The sequence below is a fragment of the Clupea harengus genome, chromosome 13, assembly GCF_900700415.2.
Source record: "Clupea harengus chromosome 13, Ch_v2.0.2, whole genome shotgun sequence".
NCBI lineage: Eukaryota > Metazoa > Chordata > Actinopteri > Clupeiformes > Clupeidae > Clupea > Clupea harengus.
In genome coordinates, this window is record NC_045164.1 from 20884226 (window position 1) to 20899401 (window position 15176).

The 15176-nt window shown below is 47.3% G+C and overlaps 1 protein-coding gene across 1 annotated transcript in view; it reads right to left on the reverse strand.

Moving 5' to 3' along the window:
• Positions 1-3935: 3935 nt before the first annotated feature.
• Positions 3936-15176, reverse strand: part of znf318 (zinc finger protein 318) — a 12180-nt gene continuing 939 nt past the window's right edge. The window contains exons 3-13 of the mRNA XM_031578561.2: positions 14297-14942; positions 13022-13926; positions 12016-12491; positions 11826-11911; positions 11518-11617; positions 10774-11096; positions 8830-9018; positions 8569-8662; positions 7819-7937; positions 6444-7718; positions 3936-6411 (exon numbers count right to left, since the gene is read on the reverse strand). Coding sequence (XP_031434421.2) covers positions 4801-6411; positions 6444-7718; positions 7819-7937; positions 8569-8662; positions 8830-9018; positions 10774-11096; positions 11518-11617; positions 11826-11911; positions 12016-12491; positions 13022-13926; positions 14297-14942 — 5824 coding nt within the window. The 3' untranslated portion in view covers positions 3936-4800. The remainder of the gene's footprint in view (positions 6412-6443; positions 7719-7818; positions 7938-8568; positions 8663-8829; positions 9019-10773; positions 11097-11517; positions 11618-11825; positions 11912-12015; positions 12492-13021; positions 13927-14296; positions 14943-15176) is intronic.

Genomic DNA, 15176 nt, shown 5'->3' on the forward strand with positions numbered 1-15176 from the left:
ATCTCATTGGTATGTGGGACGTCAGACACCCCAGTGACAGACCGTGTAAGTAACTTCATTGGACAATAATGGGATGAGGGGGTATCGCCCTTCCTCCTAAAGTCTAGCGAGAGTGGGGTGTTTCAATTTAGGGTGTTGTTTGCGGCTACCAAAGTGGCATAGTAAAGAAGCACAATGCAAAAGTTGCAAGGAAGTAGCGCTACGTGTATAATATCTTGGGCTATATACATAAACTAGTATTTAGTTGGACTCATGTTCTAACTGACCGCAGCATTCATCCATCAACCTAACCTAATCATGCTATGACAGTGATATAGTACATTCTCTCGCCTTCATGGAGTTTGCTTTCCAACAGCCCGTCTTGGCCTCTGCAGGTAGACCTGGTGATGGGCAAATGAAGCTTTGGTGAAGCATTGAACCATTAGGCACATTGTTTCAAAAATCGGTTCATTACTTGAAGCTTCAGTAACAGTGACCTCTCCTGGTGATGTGCCAAGGCTGCAACTAAATTAGCCCAGCTAGACAGTGGCACGAAGCTTTAAAACAATGACAATCTAGTGTGCACGCACCAAATCCCCCCCCCCACACACACTCACATGCACCCGTATACAAAGATTGTGATATCATTTTTTTCTTTTACAAATAAAGATTCATTCTTTTTTGTATATTGTGTTATTGAAGAGAGAGTGCTTGGGGAAAGGATGTGCTGGACAAATATGGCACAAGTTGGGTGTGCTTGTGTAACCATGTTGGATAGGGAACAGTCAAAGATTTTGATTTAAAAACATTATTTGTTCTACACTTTTTGGACTGAGCCTGTTGATATAGTCTACTTTTCCTATAGCCTAAATATTTAACAGCCAGCGCACCTTATCATGAGCGATCAGAATAAAGTGTTCCCACATGTCAGAACGACCTCTCTTCCTAGATGCTTTCATAATGATGATAAATCAATACGAACGTAATGACTGTCACAGAATGAGATAGGCTACTACGAACCAAACGCAATGTTGTGCGCGGAAGTTTTTATGCTTTGAAGGCGCTACAATTCAGTCTCAAAACGAGGCAACTGACTGGTTCGTGCGTGGCGCTATGAACCACTCAGCTGGTTCATTCGGAGAAAGAAGCAGTTGCTGTTTCGCACGTAATATGTCACGTGATTTTTCCGTACCAAAGCAACCTTCGAAGCAGTGGTTTTATGGTTGGTGTAGTTTAAGGTATGAAGCACGTTCCGGCGCTTCAGTGTCAGGCTGCCATCACTAGGTAGACCTACCTGCGCACAGTGTCAGGTGCCACTGGTACAGTGGCTGCACGTCAATGAGTGAGCACCAACGGGCCCACTCACATATTCTACTGTTCCTTTTTTGTTTTCAGTCAGTCATACCAGAACACATACTTATCTCACTATGCTAGGCGAATTCTTAAACATCTTAATGAGTTCACTTTATAAAACGTCACCCTAGATTAATTAAATAATTATGTATTCAGTTAAATCTCTTTTAATATAAGGTCTACGGCAGTGTCATTCCTTCCAGTTAAAAAAATAAACACAATTTCTTATAATGACTGTCCAAAGAGCCGCTGGATCAGGTGAAGATTTTGCCCTGATTTGGTGTTTTATGAACTGATTCTAAATATGTTGGACTAGCACCCACTACTGGACAAAAACACTCCCTAACTCCACTGAGCTGTCAGATGGTGGTCTCCTTCTGTAGTGTCTATAGCATAAAACGGTCATCTTCCTCCTAGAGATTAAGATTGAGTTATAACTGTAATCGAACAGCCTCAAGACTAACATTCAGGTTGTCCAGAGTGTCTTAGTCTAGTCATCTAGTAGGTTCTTACAGGTATAGAAGCTAGCCACTCTCTATTTTTAAACTTTAGAATTCTACAATCCGTGAAGGTTCTAAGGACTTCTGTTTATCTCCTGTTCAAAAGATTCATCCCCATCCCTTCCCCTTACAGTGGCCCTGGCAGAAAGACAGACCTCAACAACTGAAGGTTGACCCTCCCAAGTGTAAAGGTTACCGGAGTATGGATCATGAAGAGGGGTTACTATCAAAGCCATGTAAAACATCACTCAAGGGTAGAGACACGAAGTGAATAGTATTCTGTCTCATTTCTAAATGGTTCTAAATACTTCTGCTGCCTACAGGGTTAGGCTAAGAATAAGACTGTTGAGGGATCTCCGACTATAGCTTAATATCCCATTAAAAATGTGGTGTTAATTTAACATGGCAGAGACCAGAGTGGCTACAATGATTAAAAGATGCATTTCAGGTTTTGATGTAAGAACATGGTTTATTGAAAAGTAAAGACTAGCAGCAGCATAAAAATGAAGTACATACACAATTTTGTACATTTTGTATGGGAGAGGTCAATTAACATCACTTAACAAATACAAAAAGTGTGAGGTGTGGAAGGGCTTGTGTAAAACAGTAATACAAGATGACTTGTAGCACAAAATCTGTTTATCAGTTACGAGAAGAAAGAAGCAAACCCTTAGCTATGCACAACATAATGTAACACAATTAAGCCCGGACACAGTATAGTTAACTTACAAAACCCACAACCACATTGATATATGCAGCTTACATTCAAAACAATAAGTAATGTATTAACTCCTACAGTATGCTCTAGGGGGTTCAGGCTCTGGGCACTTTGAGACAATTTCAATTGCTATAAATCAAATAAAATTGAACTGAATATTCCACTCAAAACCTGTGCGGCAGGTGGTGTACTTACCATAATGAGCCTCTGTGATGCATGACTGGAACTGCAGCGGCACTGAGGAAAAGGTCACCCTGTCAGTCATCACACTAGGATAGCACAAAACTACAACGCAAACTCAGAGCTGGGGGTGAGATGATATGGTAAACTCTTTTGCAAGATGTGGCAAAAATCCAAGAAAATATAAACGTTATATCTTATTTACTTATGTGTGATTTTGTTGGTGGTTTATAATGCTTTGGCAATACAAATAAGCCTTTTAGTCCAAGGGGGATACACCAAGTGAATTTTGAAGTCCGAATGAATTTCTACCATTCCTAAAATGTATATGAAAACAGGTCTCCTAGAAGCCTCATCTAGGCTAGGTAAGACTTTGTGTGGCCCCTAATCTTTTCTAAATCACTCAAGATTAATGTAGATTAACAAAAGGATATTGCCCAACTGAGAACATCCCAGTTCACATAAAGAGAAGAACATGACCCTTCACAGCTGCCGTACTACTTACTTCCTGCGGCTCCGCTGAGGGGCATGGAGGCAGGAGGCAGGTGAGCGCGCACACAGGTGTGCGTGCATGCAGGTGCATTGCCCTGGGTGTAGAAGCAGTGGTTAAAGGCACATGGCATGAGGCACGTGGGAGAGTAAGCGCTGACTTCAAGTGTGTGCTACAGCATTTGAATGCGACATGAGAATGTGAAGTTTATCTGCTTTATCAATGAATGTGGTTTACTAGGCAGGGACTCTGCTGAAGACATATATTCATACAAATGACTTACCTGCTACATGCTTAACAGTGTGGGACTGAAAGGTGAGGAAGGTCTTTTCATAAACCACTTACAAGGAGAAGAGTGTAAATCTCAGAAGAAGGAAGTGAAAAGCTCATAAATGTCGATATTTTGAAATTTGTGTTATTTGCATATGCTTTCACAAATTGTAAGTTCGCCTGAAGAGTTGATATGGTTCATAACAAGGCTTAAAATACTGCCTAAATAGGCTTTTAAAGCCTGCTTGCATATAATTACATAATGTTAGCATATGTTATTTCAACATAAGAATGAATCAACCAGTAATTAATCTTTTGTAGTACTACAGCAGAGACAGTAAAGCTTAGTGCTGGACACGTCTGAAGTGCGTCTAGCAACTTTACAATCAATGATGTAGAGAACACAGGAGTGGCCTTCTGAATTAGCAGATAATAAGAAGATAACTGTGGTCTTAACTGTTTATTTGAACAGCATTTCATCCAACAACAGGTACAGTTTAAGCATGACGTTTGATTAATAGGTGGCAACAAACAGTCTAAACACGGGCGGATGAACTGAACCAGGCTTCAAATTCAACATCTGAAACAAAAACAACAGGAAACCAAATATTATAGTTACATGAGCACATCCTGTCCTTGTGTCCTTTTATCGCTGCAGAAAAAGAAGCAGATTCTTTATGATGCAGATGACAGATCAGACCATAACCATGGTATTTGGTCCTCGCATCATCATCATCATCATCATCATCATCATCATGATCATCTGCTTTCCATAACTTGTTCTCTTCGGAACGTGGGTGTTCCTTGTACCTGTATTTAAGAGCTCCTCTCAATCATTTCAGCAGGAATGAGAAAAATAACATTCAGCTTTAGAGTCTGAATAAGCATACACGTGTATAAAGATCAGTAAAGGATAATGTTCAAATAATATTCCACATTACCTTTAATCAAATTTAAACATTTCGGCAGAGAGAGCTTACACAGAACACGATGGACAAGTGTGGAGCGCGTCAGCTGGCTAAAGGACATGTGAAGGGAGAAGCTGGTACACATCACAGCTTAAGAGGGTCCATCATGAGATCGAATTCAGGAAGTTGAGTTCCTCAGCGGAGCCCCCCACCCCCACACCCCCATCAACAAACTCTTAACTTCGGTCAGTCAAGCCGTTCCAGCTGTAGTAAAAACTAAACCCTTTTTAATGTTTTTAAACAAAGTATTTTACAAAGTTCACAGTCCTTTAAAATCAATGCAGTGGAGGCACCTCAGAGATGTTCTGTTGCAGTCCCATGGAGACCCCCTCAGGGGAGGTCTCACTCCGGTGGCTCGAAGTTGAACTCAAATGTGTCCAGGTTGAGCTGCTCTGTGAAAGAGCCAGGTGGCGGACTGTTGGAAGACAGGAGTAGTGCCATGGCGTCCTCAGCACTGGGGTCGTCTGGCACCAGACTGACTGCATCCATGACAACCTCTGCAATAGGGTTGTCTATTTCCGAGTGCACAGCATCCATGACAACCAGTGGGATAGAGTCATCAGATTCCAAATGGACAGAATCCATGACGACTTCTGGGAGAGAGTCGCCTGTCTCTGATTGGATAGGGTTCATTAGCTCCAATTGGACTGCGTCCATCACAACCAGTGGGATAGGCTCATCTGCCTCAGACTGAACAGACTCCTCAGCCCCTGATTGGACAGGGTACATGGCAACTTCCTGGATAGGAGCTACTGTCGCTGATTGGACAAGGTACATTGCAACTTCCTGGATAGAAGCAACTGTCTCTGATTGGACAGGGTACATGGCAACTTCCTGGGTAGGAGCAACTGTCTCTGATTGGACAGGGGCCATGGCAACTTCCTGGATAGGAGCAACTGTCTCCGATTGGACAGGGTACATGGCAACTTCCTGGATAGGAGCAACTGTCTCTGATTGGACAGGGGCCATGGCAACTTCCTGGATAGGAGCAACTGTCACCGATTGGACAGGATCCATGGCAACTTCCTGTATAAGAGCAACTGTTTCTGATTGGATAGGCTCCATAGTAACTTCCTGTATAGGTTCGTCTGTCTCCAACTGGACAGGCTCCATGACGACCTCTGGGGTAGGTTTACATGTCTCTATCTGCACAGGCTTCTCCTTAGTCTCAGAGATCTTCTCAACCTTGTCCACCTTTGCCATAACTTTGGTGCTGGGGAAGGCAGACGAGGTTGCTCCACTGTAGAAGATATCGAAGAGGTCCTTAGCTTTGGCTGCTGACAGACTGGACTTGGGCTTTAACGATCTTGGAGGAGTCTTTGTGGTGGGAGGCTTCTGGATCATAGGAGGGGGGCGCACCAGCACCGCATGGGTCTGCTCACTCTCAGGGACGCCCGGTACGCCCACGTCCGCCTCGAAGGTCATCATACACACCCCCGGTGGCGGTTCTGGTGCGTAAGCTGGTTCTGGTGCGTAAGCTGGTTCTGGTGCGTAAGCTGGTTCTGGTGCGTAAGCTGGTTCTGCAGCAGGGACTGCAGGCTGGTAGTCTGAGGCTACAGCAGGGGCTGGATCGCAGGGCGGAGAGATGATGGTTGGCACTTTTAGCTGAACCTCTTCTCCGCAAAATGCCTTAGAGATCATGTCTGCAGACAGCATGGCGTCCTTCTTTTCCTCTTCCGCTGGAGCAGGAGGCTGGACTTTGACTGGGGTAACCGAAGCAGGCTTCATCGCGAGAACTGGGTTGACGGGTGCAGGGTTGTTGGCCGCCCCTTGAGACTTCCGGAGCACCATGGCAGATGCCGCCTGTGTGGTGGTAGCCTTGCTAGGCACGCCGTAGGGCTCCCACGGACTGGTCAGAGGGACGACGGTCTTGCCAGCCAGCTTGATGGCAATCGTCTTAGCAGCGGCTAACGATCTGGCAAAGGCTTCGTCGCCGTCATCGTCTCCTCCGGACTCCTTAGTCGTAAGGTCCCCCCCGCTTTTACCGCCTCTTCGTCCTCTCTGATAAACTGAGCAGCCATCCTCTCAGCCTCCTTCTCGAGCTGGGACTTCTGCGGTTTCTTCCAGGTGAACTTTCCAAACGTCCCTCCCTTGTTGGACTCCTCGTTTTTCTTGCGCAGTTTTGCCAGCATGGCCGGACTCGGGCCGCACAACACCTTCGGCGGTTCTGCAGGCTTCTCTGTGACCTCGGGCTTCTCCTCCTTGGCTGATGCTCCCTTCTTCCCGCCTTTTTGCTGCTTGTGCCTCCACCCCCTCTCCTCCTTTTGGGCCGGCGGTCGCTCCTCTCGAGTCCACTTGGGTTTCACCTCGTCCTCTTCCGCCTCCCACTTTCCGTGCTTAGGCTTCCGCTCCGGCTCCTCTTGGCTGTATCGGGACCTCTTCTCTGGGGCTCGGCCGTACTTGCCCCGGTCGTCTGCTTTGCTGTACGAGGCTCGGTCGTCTTCCTCCCGGGCGTACCTGTTACGCTCTTCCTCCCCCTTGCTGTATTTACCTCTGCTGTCTTCCTCCACCCGTCTGCTGTACTTGAACCGGGTCTCTTCCTCGTCTCTCAGGCTGTGCTTGGATCGCCCTTCACTCTCCTCCTTCCTGCTGTATTTGAATTTGTTCTCCTCTTCCTCTTTCCTCGCGTACTTGGGCCGGATCTCGTCCTCCTCTCTTCTACCATATTTGGGCCTCTCCTCCTCTTCCTCTCTTCTACCATATTTGGGCCTCTCCTCCTCTTCCTCTCTTTTACCATATTTGGGCCTCTCCTCCTCTTCCTCTCTTTTACCATATTTGGGCCTCTCCTCTTCCTCCTCTCTTCTACCATATTTGGGCCTCTCCTCCTCTTCTTCTCTTTTACCATATTTAGGCCTCTCCTCCTCTTCCTCTCTCTTACCATATTTGGGCCTCTCCTCTTCCTCCTCTCTTCTACCATATTTGGGTCTCTCCTCTTCCTCCTCATCTCTTCTACCATATTTGGGTTTCTCCTCCTTTTCTTCCCTGCGGCTGTACTTGAACTTGCCTTCCTCTTCTTCGCGACTGCATGCAGGCTTCTTTTCTTCCTCTCGTACGTATCGCGGTTTTGGCTCCTCCTCCTTCTGGCTGGTCACCCGCTCCTCTACGCTGTGCTTGGAGCGCTTTAGGAATTCCTCGCGGGAAAGCTCTCCTTCTTGTTTGCGCTTCTGCTCCGCATGTTTGGCCTCTGAGGTCATGGTCATGCCGGCCTGGCGATCCAGTTTCCGGCGCTGTTCATACATTGGATTCTCGTACATCCGTTGCTGGCAAAATGGAAAAGAATTTACACCATTAAGTCCCCGACTCAACTCCATGCAGTATCATCTGTAATATTATTTTTTTTGCACAAAGCGGTGTCCATACCTTATATTTCTCGTTATGTGCTTGGCTAGTGACATGTTCCTCAGCGCAGATCGGGTCTCCGAAAAACTCTTTGCACACCTGGCAGTAAAAGCCCCTCACAGCCATTAAAAACTCCGAACCTGAGAGGGCAAAACAAAAGATGGCGAAACAGAGTTAAAAAGATGTTTAAAGGAGCATATATGTTATTGTTCAAATATTTACCCTTTCTGTGTTACCATGGAGAAGGTACGCCACACTGCAAGAAGATGGGTGTTTTAAGTCAGACTCAGTAGAAACACATTGCAAAATCAAAATTAAGATTCAGCTATACCAAAAAAAAATCAGTTTCAGACTGAATATGATACGCAAAGACATTGATTAAAGATAAACACATGAAATGATGATCCCCCAAGTCTATAAAAAAATAGATACAAACATATCTGAATAGTCAGGACTATCTACAGCTAGTACCAACCTCCTGAAGCTCCTTGAATGTTACTATATATCAGCTGCTCAGCCCTTAGATCACCAGTTAACTTAAGTACTTTGGAGTAGTTAAGGCAATCAGAACAACTCCGTCACCAGAACACGACCATCAACTTTCGATGACTTTCAAACTGGCGGATGTTACAGGTGCCTTATAAAGACAACACACACCTTTGACATCAAGACTTTGGCCAGATGCCCGTCATTTAAACACGGAGCCTCAACAACACTTTAATGCCGACTCTCACACATGTGGCTACTTATCAATACGGCCATTTTTGGTACCTTTGGCCGGCTTAGTGATTTTCTCTCCAGAGCTTCGCTTCTTTTCCGTGCTGGCCGAGTCCGGGGCCCAAGGCCTGTCGTATGGGTCTTGAGACTGACGGAGAAAACAAAACATCTCTTGGTGAAAAACAGAAATCATAATTGACATTAAAACCAAACCTCGGAGACCAGGAGTGCACCTCTGAAAAGTTAAGAGTAGTTTTTCAAGGATTAGTATTTCAAGAATATTCTGCTTCTGAACACGAAAAATGGCAAACTAACCTTTCTATGCGACTTGCTGTGCAAGTGTGTGAAAAAATCAAACATGGCGCCGCAGGTGACGTTACAGTTTTTGCACCAGTGGTTCCCCGCGTCATAGTACTCATATTGGTCGACAGATTTCTGTGGAGCAGGAGTGCTGGCTTGAGCCTTCGGAGTCTCTGTAGTTGCTCTTGAAGAGGAGGCCGGTGCCTGATGAGGAAGGGACATATTTCAGTTACCCAGGTACCACTCAAGGCAAGGCTTCAGAATGATAGGGGCAAAACAGAGCTACATGACCAGTGAAGCTAAAGCAGATCATTAAATAAAAAATCATTCAACTCAAATAAACGAAGTAAAAAAATTAAAAAAAACACCAGTTAAACTTGATCCCCCAAATGACTTGGGGTTTCTGAAGGATTCTTACCTTTGCCTTACAGTCCGTCTGTGTTCCATTCAAGGGGGTTTGAGTCAGCAGTTACACAACCGCCACTGTTCTAGCTCAATGCTAATACATGACCCCTGAACCTGATAGTCAGACCTAGGCTAGTAAATAAGCATGGGCACTTCTGTGTCTCACTGGTTTTAGAAAATTAAATTTTAAATGCTATACCGCAGGATGTTCCGTTTAATTTGAGTTTGTTGGGTTTGAATGATTAGAATCGTCCATGGCTTCAGATTTGTCTCGTCAGATGGATCTGTCATCTGCTCTCAGTTCAAAAGCCACTGATCACAGCTGACGGATCATCAGACACGCAGGAAAATGCTGTTTCTTGGCATTTCTTACAACATTCAATTTTTCCAAAAGTTTTCCCCCATCTTACCCTCTGAAATTCAATCTCTCTCAAACTATTTAACATCATTTTACGGTTAAGTCAAACCTACAACAGTCATTTGTTTGTGTTCCATATTACAGATGCACCTTTATATTAATTCTGTTCACTCATTTTAATCAGATTGAAACGGATTAATCATTTGCTTTTCTCAACTGAAAAAGTGCATCGTGCAAAAGCCTCCAGGTAATAAGCTGTTTTCACATTTCACATGTCGATCAAATAACAGCAGTTTCTGCTGTTCTGGCCTGGTAGTCATGCACACAATATACTAGGAGGACATACCGTAGGGAAGGGAAATTACATGAAAATATCTATATAATCATGTATTGCATGTTGCATATTGTTTGTCCATGCTAATCTGTGCTAAATGTTTGTCCATGCTAACCTGTACATCTGTGTAGATGGTGTATTCAATCCGGCCAAAAGTTTACATTTCAAAGTTTAAATTTACATTTGCAAAACAGATAACAAGAATGATTCATTACTGTATATGAATGAAATTAAACAGGGCAAATGAGGTTTTAGTGGCATCTATTAGTAGAAGTTAAATATAATGATTATGTTTTCATTAGTTTATACCTGTAACTATGAATCATTGTGTTTACGTTAGCTTAGAATGAGCCCTTCGTATCTACATAGGGAGCGGGTCCTCTTCCACGGAGTCCACCATGTTGCGCCGCCATGTTTCTACAGTAGCCCAGAACGAACAAACCAAAACACTGGCTCGAGAAGGGGCTTTTTCGCGTTTTTTTATGGTATTTGACAGCTACGGTAGGTACTCGCATGCGATTGTAAAGGGAAGGGTATTCAGCTGGTTGCAATTCAGCAACATCACCACTAGATGCCACTAAAAACTATACACAGTTTGCTCCTTTAAGCACTGATCCAAAACAACTTACCACATCACTACCTTGGACACTGAACCAATACACAACACACACATTGACACACACACACACACATTGACACACACACACACACACACACACACACACACACACAACTACACACACACATACATATATAAACACACACACACACACACACACACACACACACACACACACACACACACACACACACACTCCCTGCAGAATGGCCCTGTGCTTCTGTCCTTTGGCAATGCTGCTACCTTAGAGGTGGAGGCTGAGGAGGAGGGCTGGCGGGCGGGGGACCTCTCTCGGCTGCGGGCGCGCCCCTTGTGCTTCTCCTCCTGGGCGGGCTGAGGCGCGGGGTCACCCGAGGAGCGGGGCTCCCGGCGGGGGCGGTCGGAGGCATGCAGGCCCAGGATGAGCGCCACCTTCTCCAGCTCGGTCAGCTTTTTCTCGCCCTCGTCGTTCTCGGAGCGCAGCGAGGAGATCTGGGCCATGACGTCCTCCTGCAGGCGACTCAGCTCCATCAGGAGAGGGTCCTTATGGCCGTCCTTCTCACGGCGCTTCTTACGCAGGAGTTCACCTGCAGGAAAGAGAGGGAGGGAGGGAGGGAGGGAGGGAGGAGAGAGAAGGAGGGAGAGGAAAGATAGGTCAAGAGAGGGAGAGACAGTGAGAGAACGGCAGAGAGAAAGAGAGACAAAGAAAAGAAAGGCAGATAGAAAAGAGACAGAAAGGGAAAAAGTAAAAGGGGAAAAAAAGAGAAAGATAGAGTGAGATTGACAACAAGAAAAAAGAAAGTGACAAAGGGAGATACAATGAGAAAGGACAGCATAAGACAGATGAGGGAGAGAGCTTGTATTTTGTTTGTATTTTTTCTTATCTGTTTATTCTGTTTATGCATCCCCTCCCTCCCCCCATCCCTCCCTAGGAGAAAGCTAATGTTTCACATCTTCAGTAACGCATTAGCTGATCTCTCTCTCATACGGAAGGGATTTGGGTCATACCTTGCTGCTTGCGCAGGCGCTCCAACTCCTTTAGGAGGTAGTCTTTCTTCTTCAGACGAGTCTCCCTGTCCTTCCGCAGTTTGTCTCTTTCCTCAAGAACCTTAACACATTTAAGAAACAATGAACAAATGAGCCAAACTTTTTTGATTCAACAGAATCGACTTGCCTTTTATAAACCACCACGCGTGCAAAAGAGTATTCCACCTTCTATGGGATATGGAGTTTGTCCCGATATAAATTATGTGGAGTTTGACCTGTATAAATGATAAGGAGTTTGACCCTGGGTTAAACAAGTGCCACATTTTTACCTTCTCCTTCTGTTCGTCCACTTTATCCTGGCTGTAGATGCCTTTGGATATGTCTTTGTCTTTCTCTTGTCTTTCCAAATGCGAAGCTTAAAAAATAAAATAAAAACCATATCAAAATTCCTCTTTGATCTTGCTTTCTTAAATTCCAAATGTCACTCTCACTTTTTAGTCTACACACATTGCTACTTACATTTCCTGTCCTGCTTCTTAGAGTCCTTCGCCTCGGCTGGCACCGTTTCAATGACCTTCAGGTAGGGGTTGTTATACTCCGCATGAGATGCCCCAGTGGGGGGCATCATGCCAGGAGCCATGGGGGGAGGGGGGTACATGGGCCACCCCTGCCCCATGTAGGGCACGTAGTTGCCATACTGGTCGTACCCTGGGGGGGGGTAGTTGGGATGGACCATGCCGTGGGCTTGTGAGGGCGGGTAGACGGGTACTGGGTGGGTTTGGTGCACCCCGAGCTGTGGAATGGACTGCGGCGGCGCTGCCTGTGTCTCCGGGGCGTGGCTGGGTGGGGCGGTCTTCGCTGGGTTGGGGCGTGTCCAGCTGCGCTCCTCTTTCGGTGGCGGAGACTTGCGGCTCTGGGAATGCCCGTGGGAACTGTGATGTTCCGAGGGGGATGGACGGTCCGGCCTGTGCCGTCGGCTCCAGCTGTTACTGTTCCTAAGGGACAGAGGAAGAGAAACAGCGAATCTGAATCCTGTGTCTGCTACCACAGTGTTACTATACACTCATAACTCTCACACACACTCATAGAGGAAACAGGGAATGAACATGAGCAATGTTTATCACTGTTCTTGTGCCAACTATGAATATTGGACCTCATTCTCGAACATTTTCTTAAGACCAACCCTAAGAAATATCCCCGCTGGATTCATGAACGCGTGGAATTTGAATGTACGTTCTCGTACACCTGAATTTGCATACATAAACGCCCCGCCAGCTCCTTATAAAGGCATGCAACCCCAGGGCCATGTGCATACAGAATCCACAGAACGCGACAGCAACTTCTTCTTAATTTTTTCTTAACTGCGTTCAAGAATGAGGTCCACTGTCTCTTCTTTTCAGGTTGCTTCATTCGTTTACATATCTCATTCCCCCTTAATGCCATGAAACACGAACCAAGGCATAGAGGATAAATATTAATCTTGTAATTGAAATGGTCATTAATAGCCCTGACCCTAACCCCTTACCTGCTGCTGGCCGAGCTGTGACTGGAACTCCTGCTGCTCCTGCTGGAGCTGCTACTGCTGCTGCTGCCACTGCTGCTGCTGCCACCGCTGTGGCTCGACCCCCTCCGGCGCTGACAACCTTTCTTTGACCTCTCGGGCGACCTCTGCCGGGGAGTAGGCTTGTTGCCTGTTAGCCTCTCCTTGGTGCGCGTGGCTATCTTGCTGATCTCCGTCACGCCCAGGTCCAGTCCGATGGTCTTCAGGAGGTCCTGGATCTTCTCGTACTCCTCCACCTCCTGGCGGTCCTTGACGTCGTCCGGCCCACGCCCGGGGGTACTTTTCTCGGAGCACCGCTCCCGTCGCTCCCCCTCTCGCCCCCTCCTCTCAGGGGAGGGACTGTGCTTATGGTGCCTGGCCTCCCGGGGCTGGGAATGGGTGTGGGGGGGTGCCACAACCTCACTGTGGCTCTGCAGGTACGCCGGGAGACACCATAGCAGGGTTTGTGGCCGTGTAGGACTGGGGAAGCTCAGGCCTGCTCTCCCCACAAACATGTCCATTGCCGGCAGCCGAGCCTCCTCCTCCTCCTCGCCATACAGGAACTTCTCCTCGTCCTCGATGTCGGCGAGGTTCTTCTTCCGTTCTTCCTTCTTGGCTCCGGCCATCTCCTCCAGCAGGCTCAGAAGCGTGCCCAGGCCCTCCCCGCCATCCCCCTGCCCCGACTCACCGAAGGCAGCGCCCCCTGCAGATTGGATCCGGGACAGGATCTCCTCTAAAGCAGCAGCACCACCACCGCTGGAGGCGGCATTTGGGTCGAGGGCAGGGCCGTCCCTCAGCTCCCCCAGCACAGACATCAGGAGGGCGGGGTCCAGACCAGATGATGAGATGGCCGTCAAGACATGCTCCGGATCTCGTGGGGAATCACTGTTCTGTAAGAGGGCCAACAGAAGCGCTGAGTAAGGTGACTTCAGAACAAGATGCAGAATACATTACTTAACTGTGTCTGTAAGGAAGAGGTGTGCAGGGCAGGCCTCTGGACACAGGTGCACATATCATTCAAAAATGCCATCCAAAGATGTACACAGAACTAAATACTAAATGAATATCATAACATTGTTTTGTGTCTTTTGTAGAAATAACAGGCACTGTAACCAATGCAATATGCAGACCTGTAATGCCTGAAACTAACACTGGTACCTGAACATTCTGTGGTCTTACTATGGGGGAGTCCGTCTCGGAAGTAACCAGTGAAATGTGCAGGTCTGTAATGCTGAACACCTGAACATTCTGTGGTCTTACCTGCATGACTATGGGGGAGTCTGTCTCTGATGAGTCCATGCGTCTCTTCAGGATGGACTTGGTGGCATGTTCATGGATGTCCTCCAGCTCCTTGCGTCTGCGCGCCCTCTCCAGCTCCTGGAAGTCGTCCTTGCTCGTCTTGCGTTGGAGAGAGCCAGCGCTGCTGCTCCTGCTCCTGCTCCGCATGCGACTTCTGCTCCTGCTCCCCACCCGGCTCTGAGCACGACTGCGGCCTCTGCTCCGACTCCTGCTCCTGCTCCGGCTTCTTCCCCTGCTCCGACTGCGACTCCTGCTCTGGGGGCGGCTCTTACTGCGTGCCCGACTGCGCGCCCTGCTCTGCGCTCGGCTGCGCGCTATACTGCGTCCCCTGCTGCGGCTGCCACTTCTGCTCCGGCTTCGCACGCGGCTCTTGCTGCGGCCTCGGTTGCGATCCACAGAGCGGCTGCGACTGCGCACGCGGCTCTTGCTGCGGCCTCGGTTGCGATCCACAGAGCGGCTGCGACTGCGCACGCGGCTGCGAGCACGGCTCCGCGCTCGGCTGCGGTCAGGAGAGCGACTGCGACCCCTGCTGGAACTGCGCCGCCCCGGCCCGTCATAGCTGGGGTGTCTGGAAGGCTTGTACTGGGGATCCCCACCATGGTAATCTCTGGGGTCAAAATCACAGTTAATATGTAGTTAAAACATGTGATCAACATCACATGTGATTCCTGGTCCTATTATGTGCCTTTTCCTCCCCGAAAACCGAGTGCATCCCTGACGTGAAATCTAACATTAAATTAGTTGCTAACTGTCAACAGAAAACCAACAGAAAGTAAATAACAATGTCAAAGTATCTGGCCTTACAGTAAATACTTCCTAAACGTCTCACAAACTTCTCAGT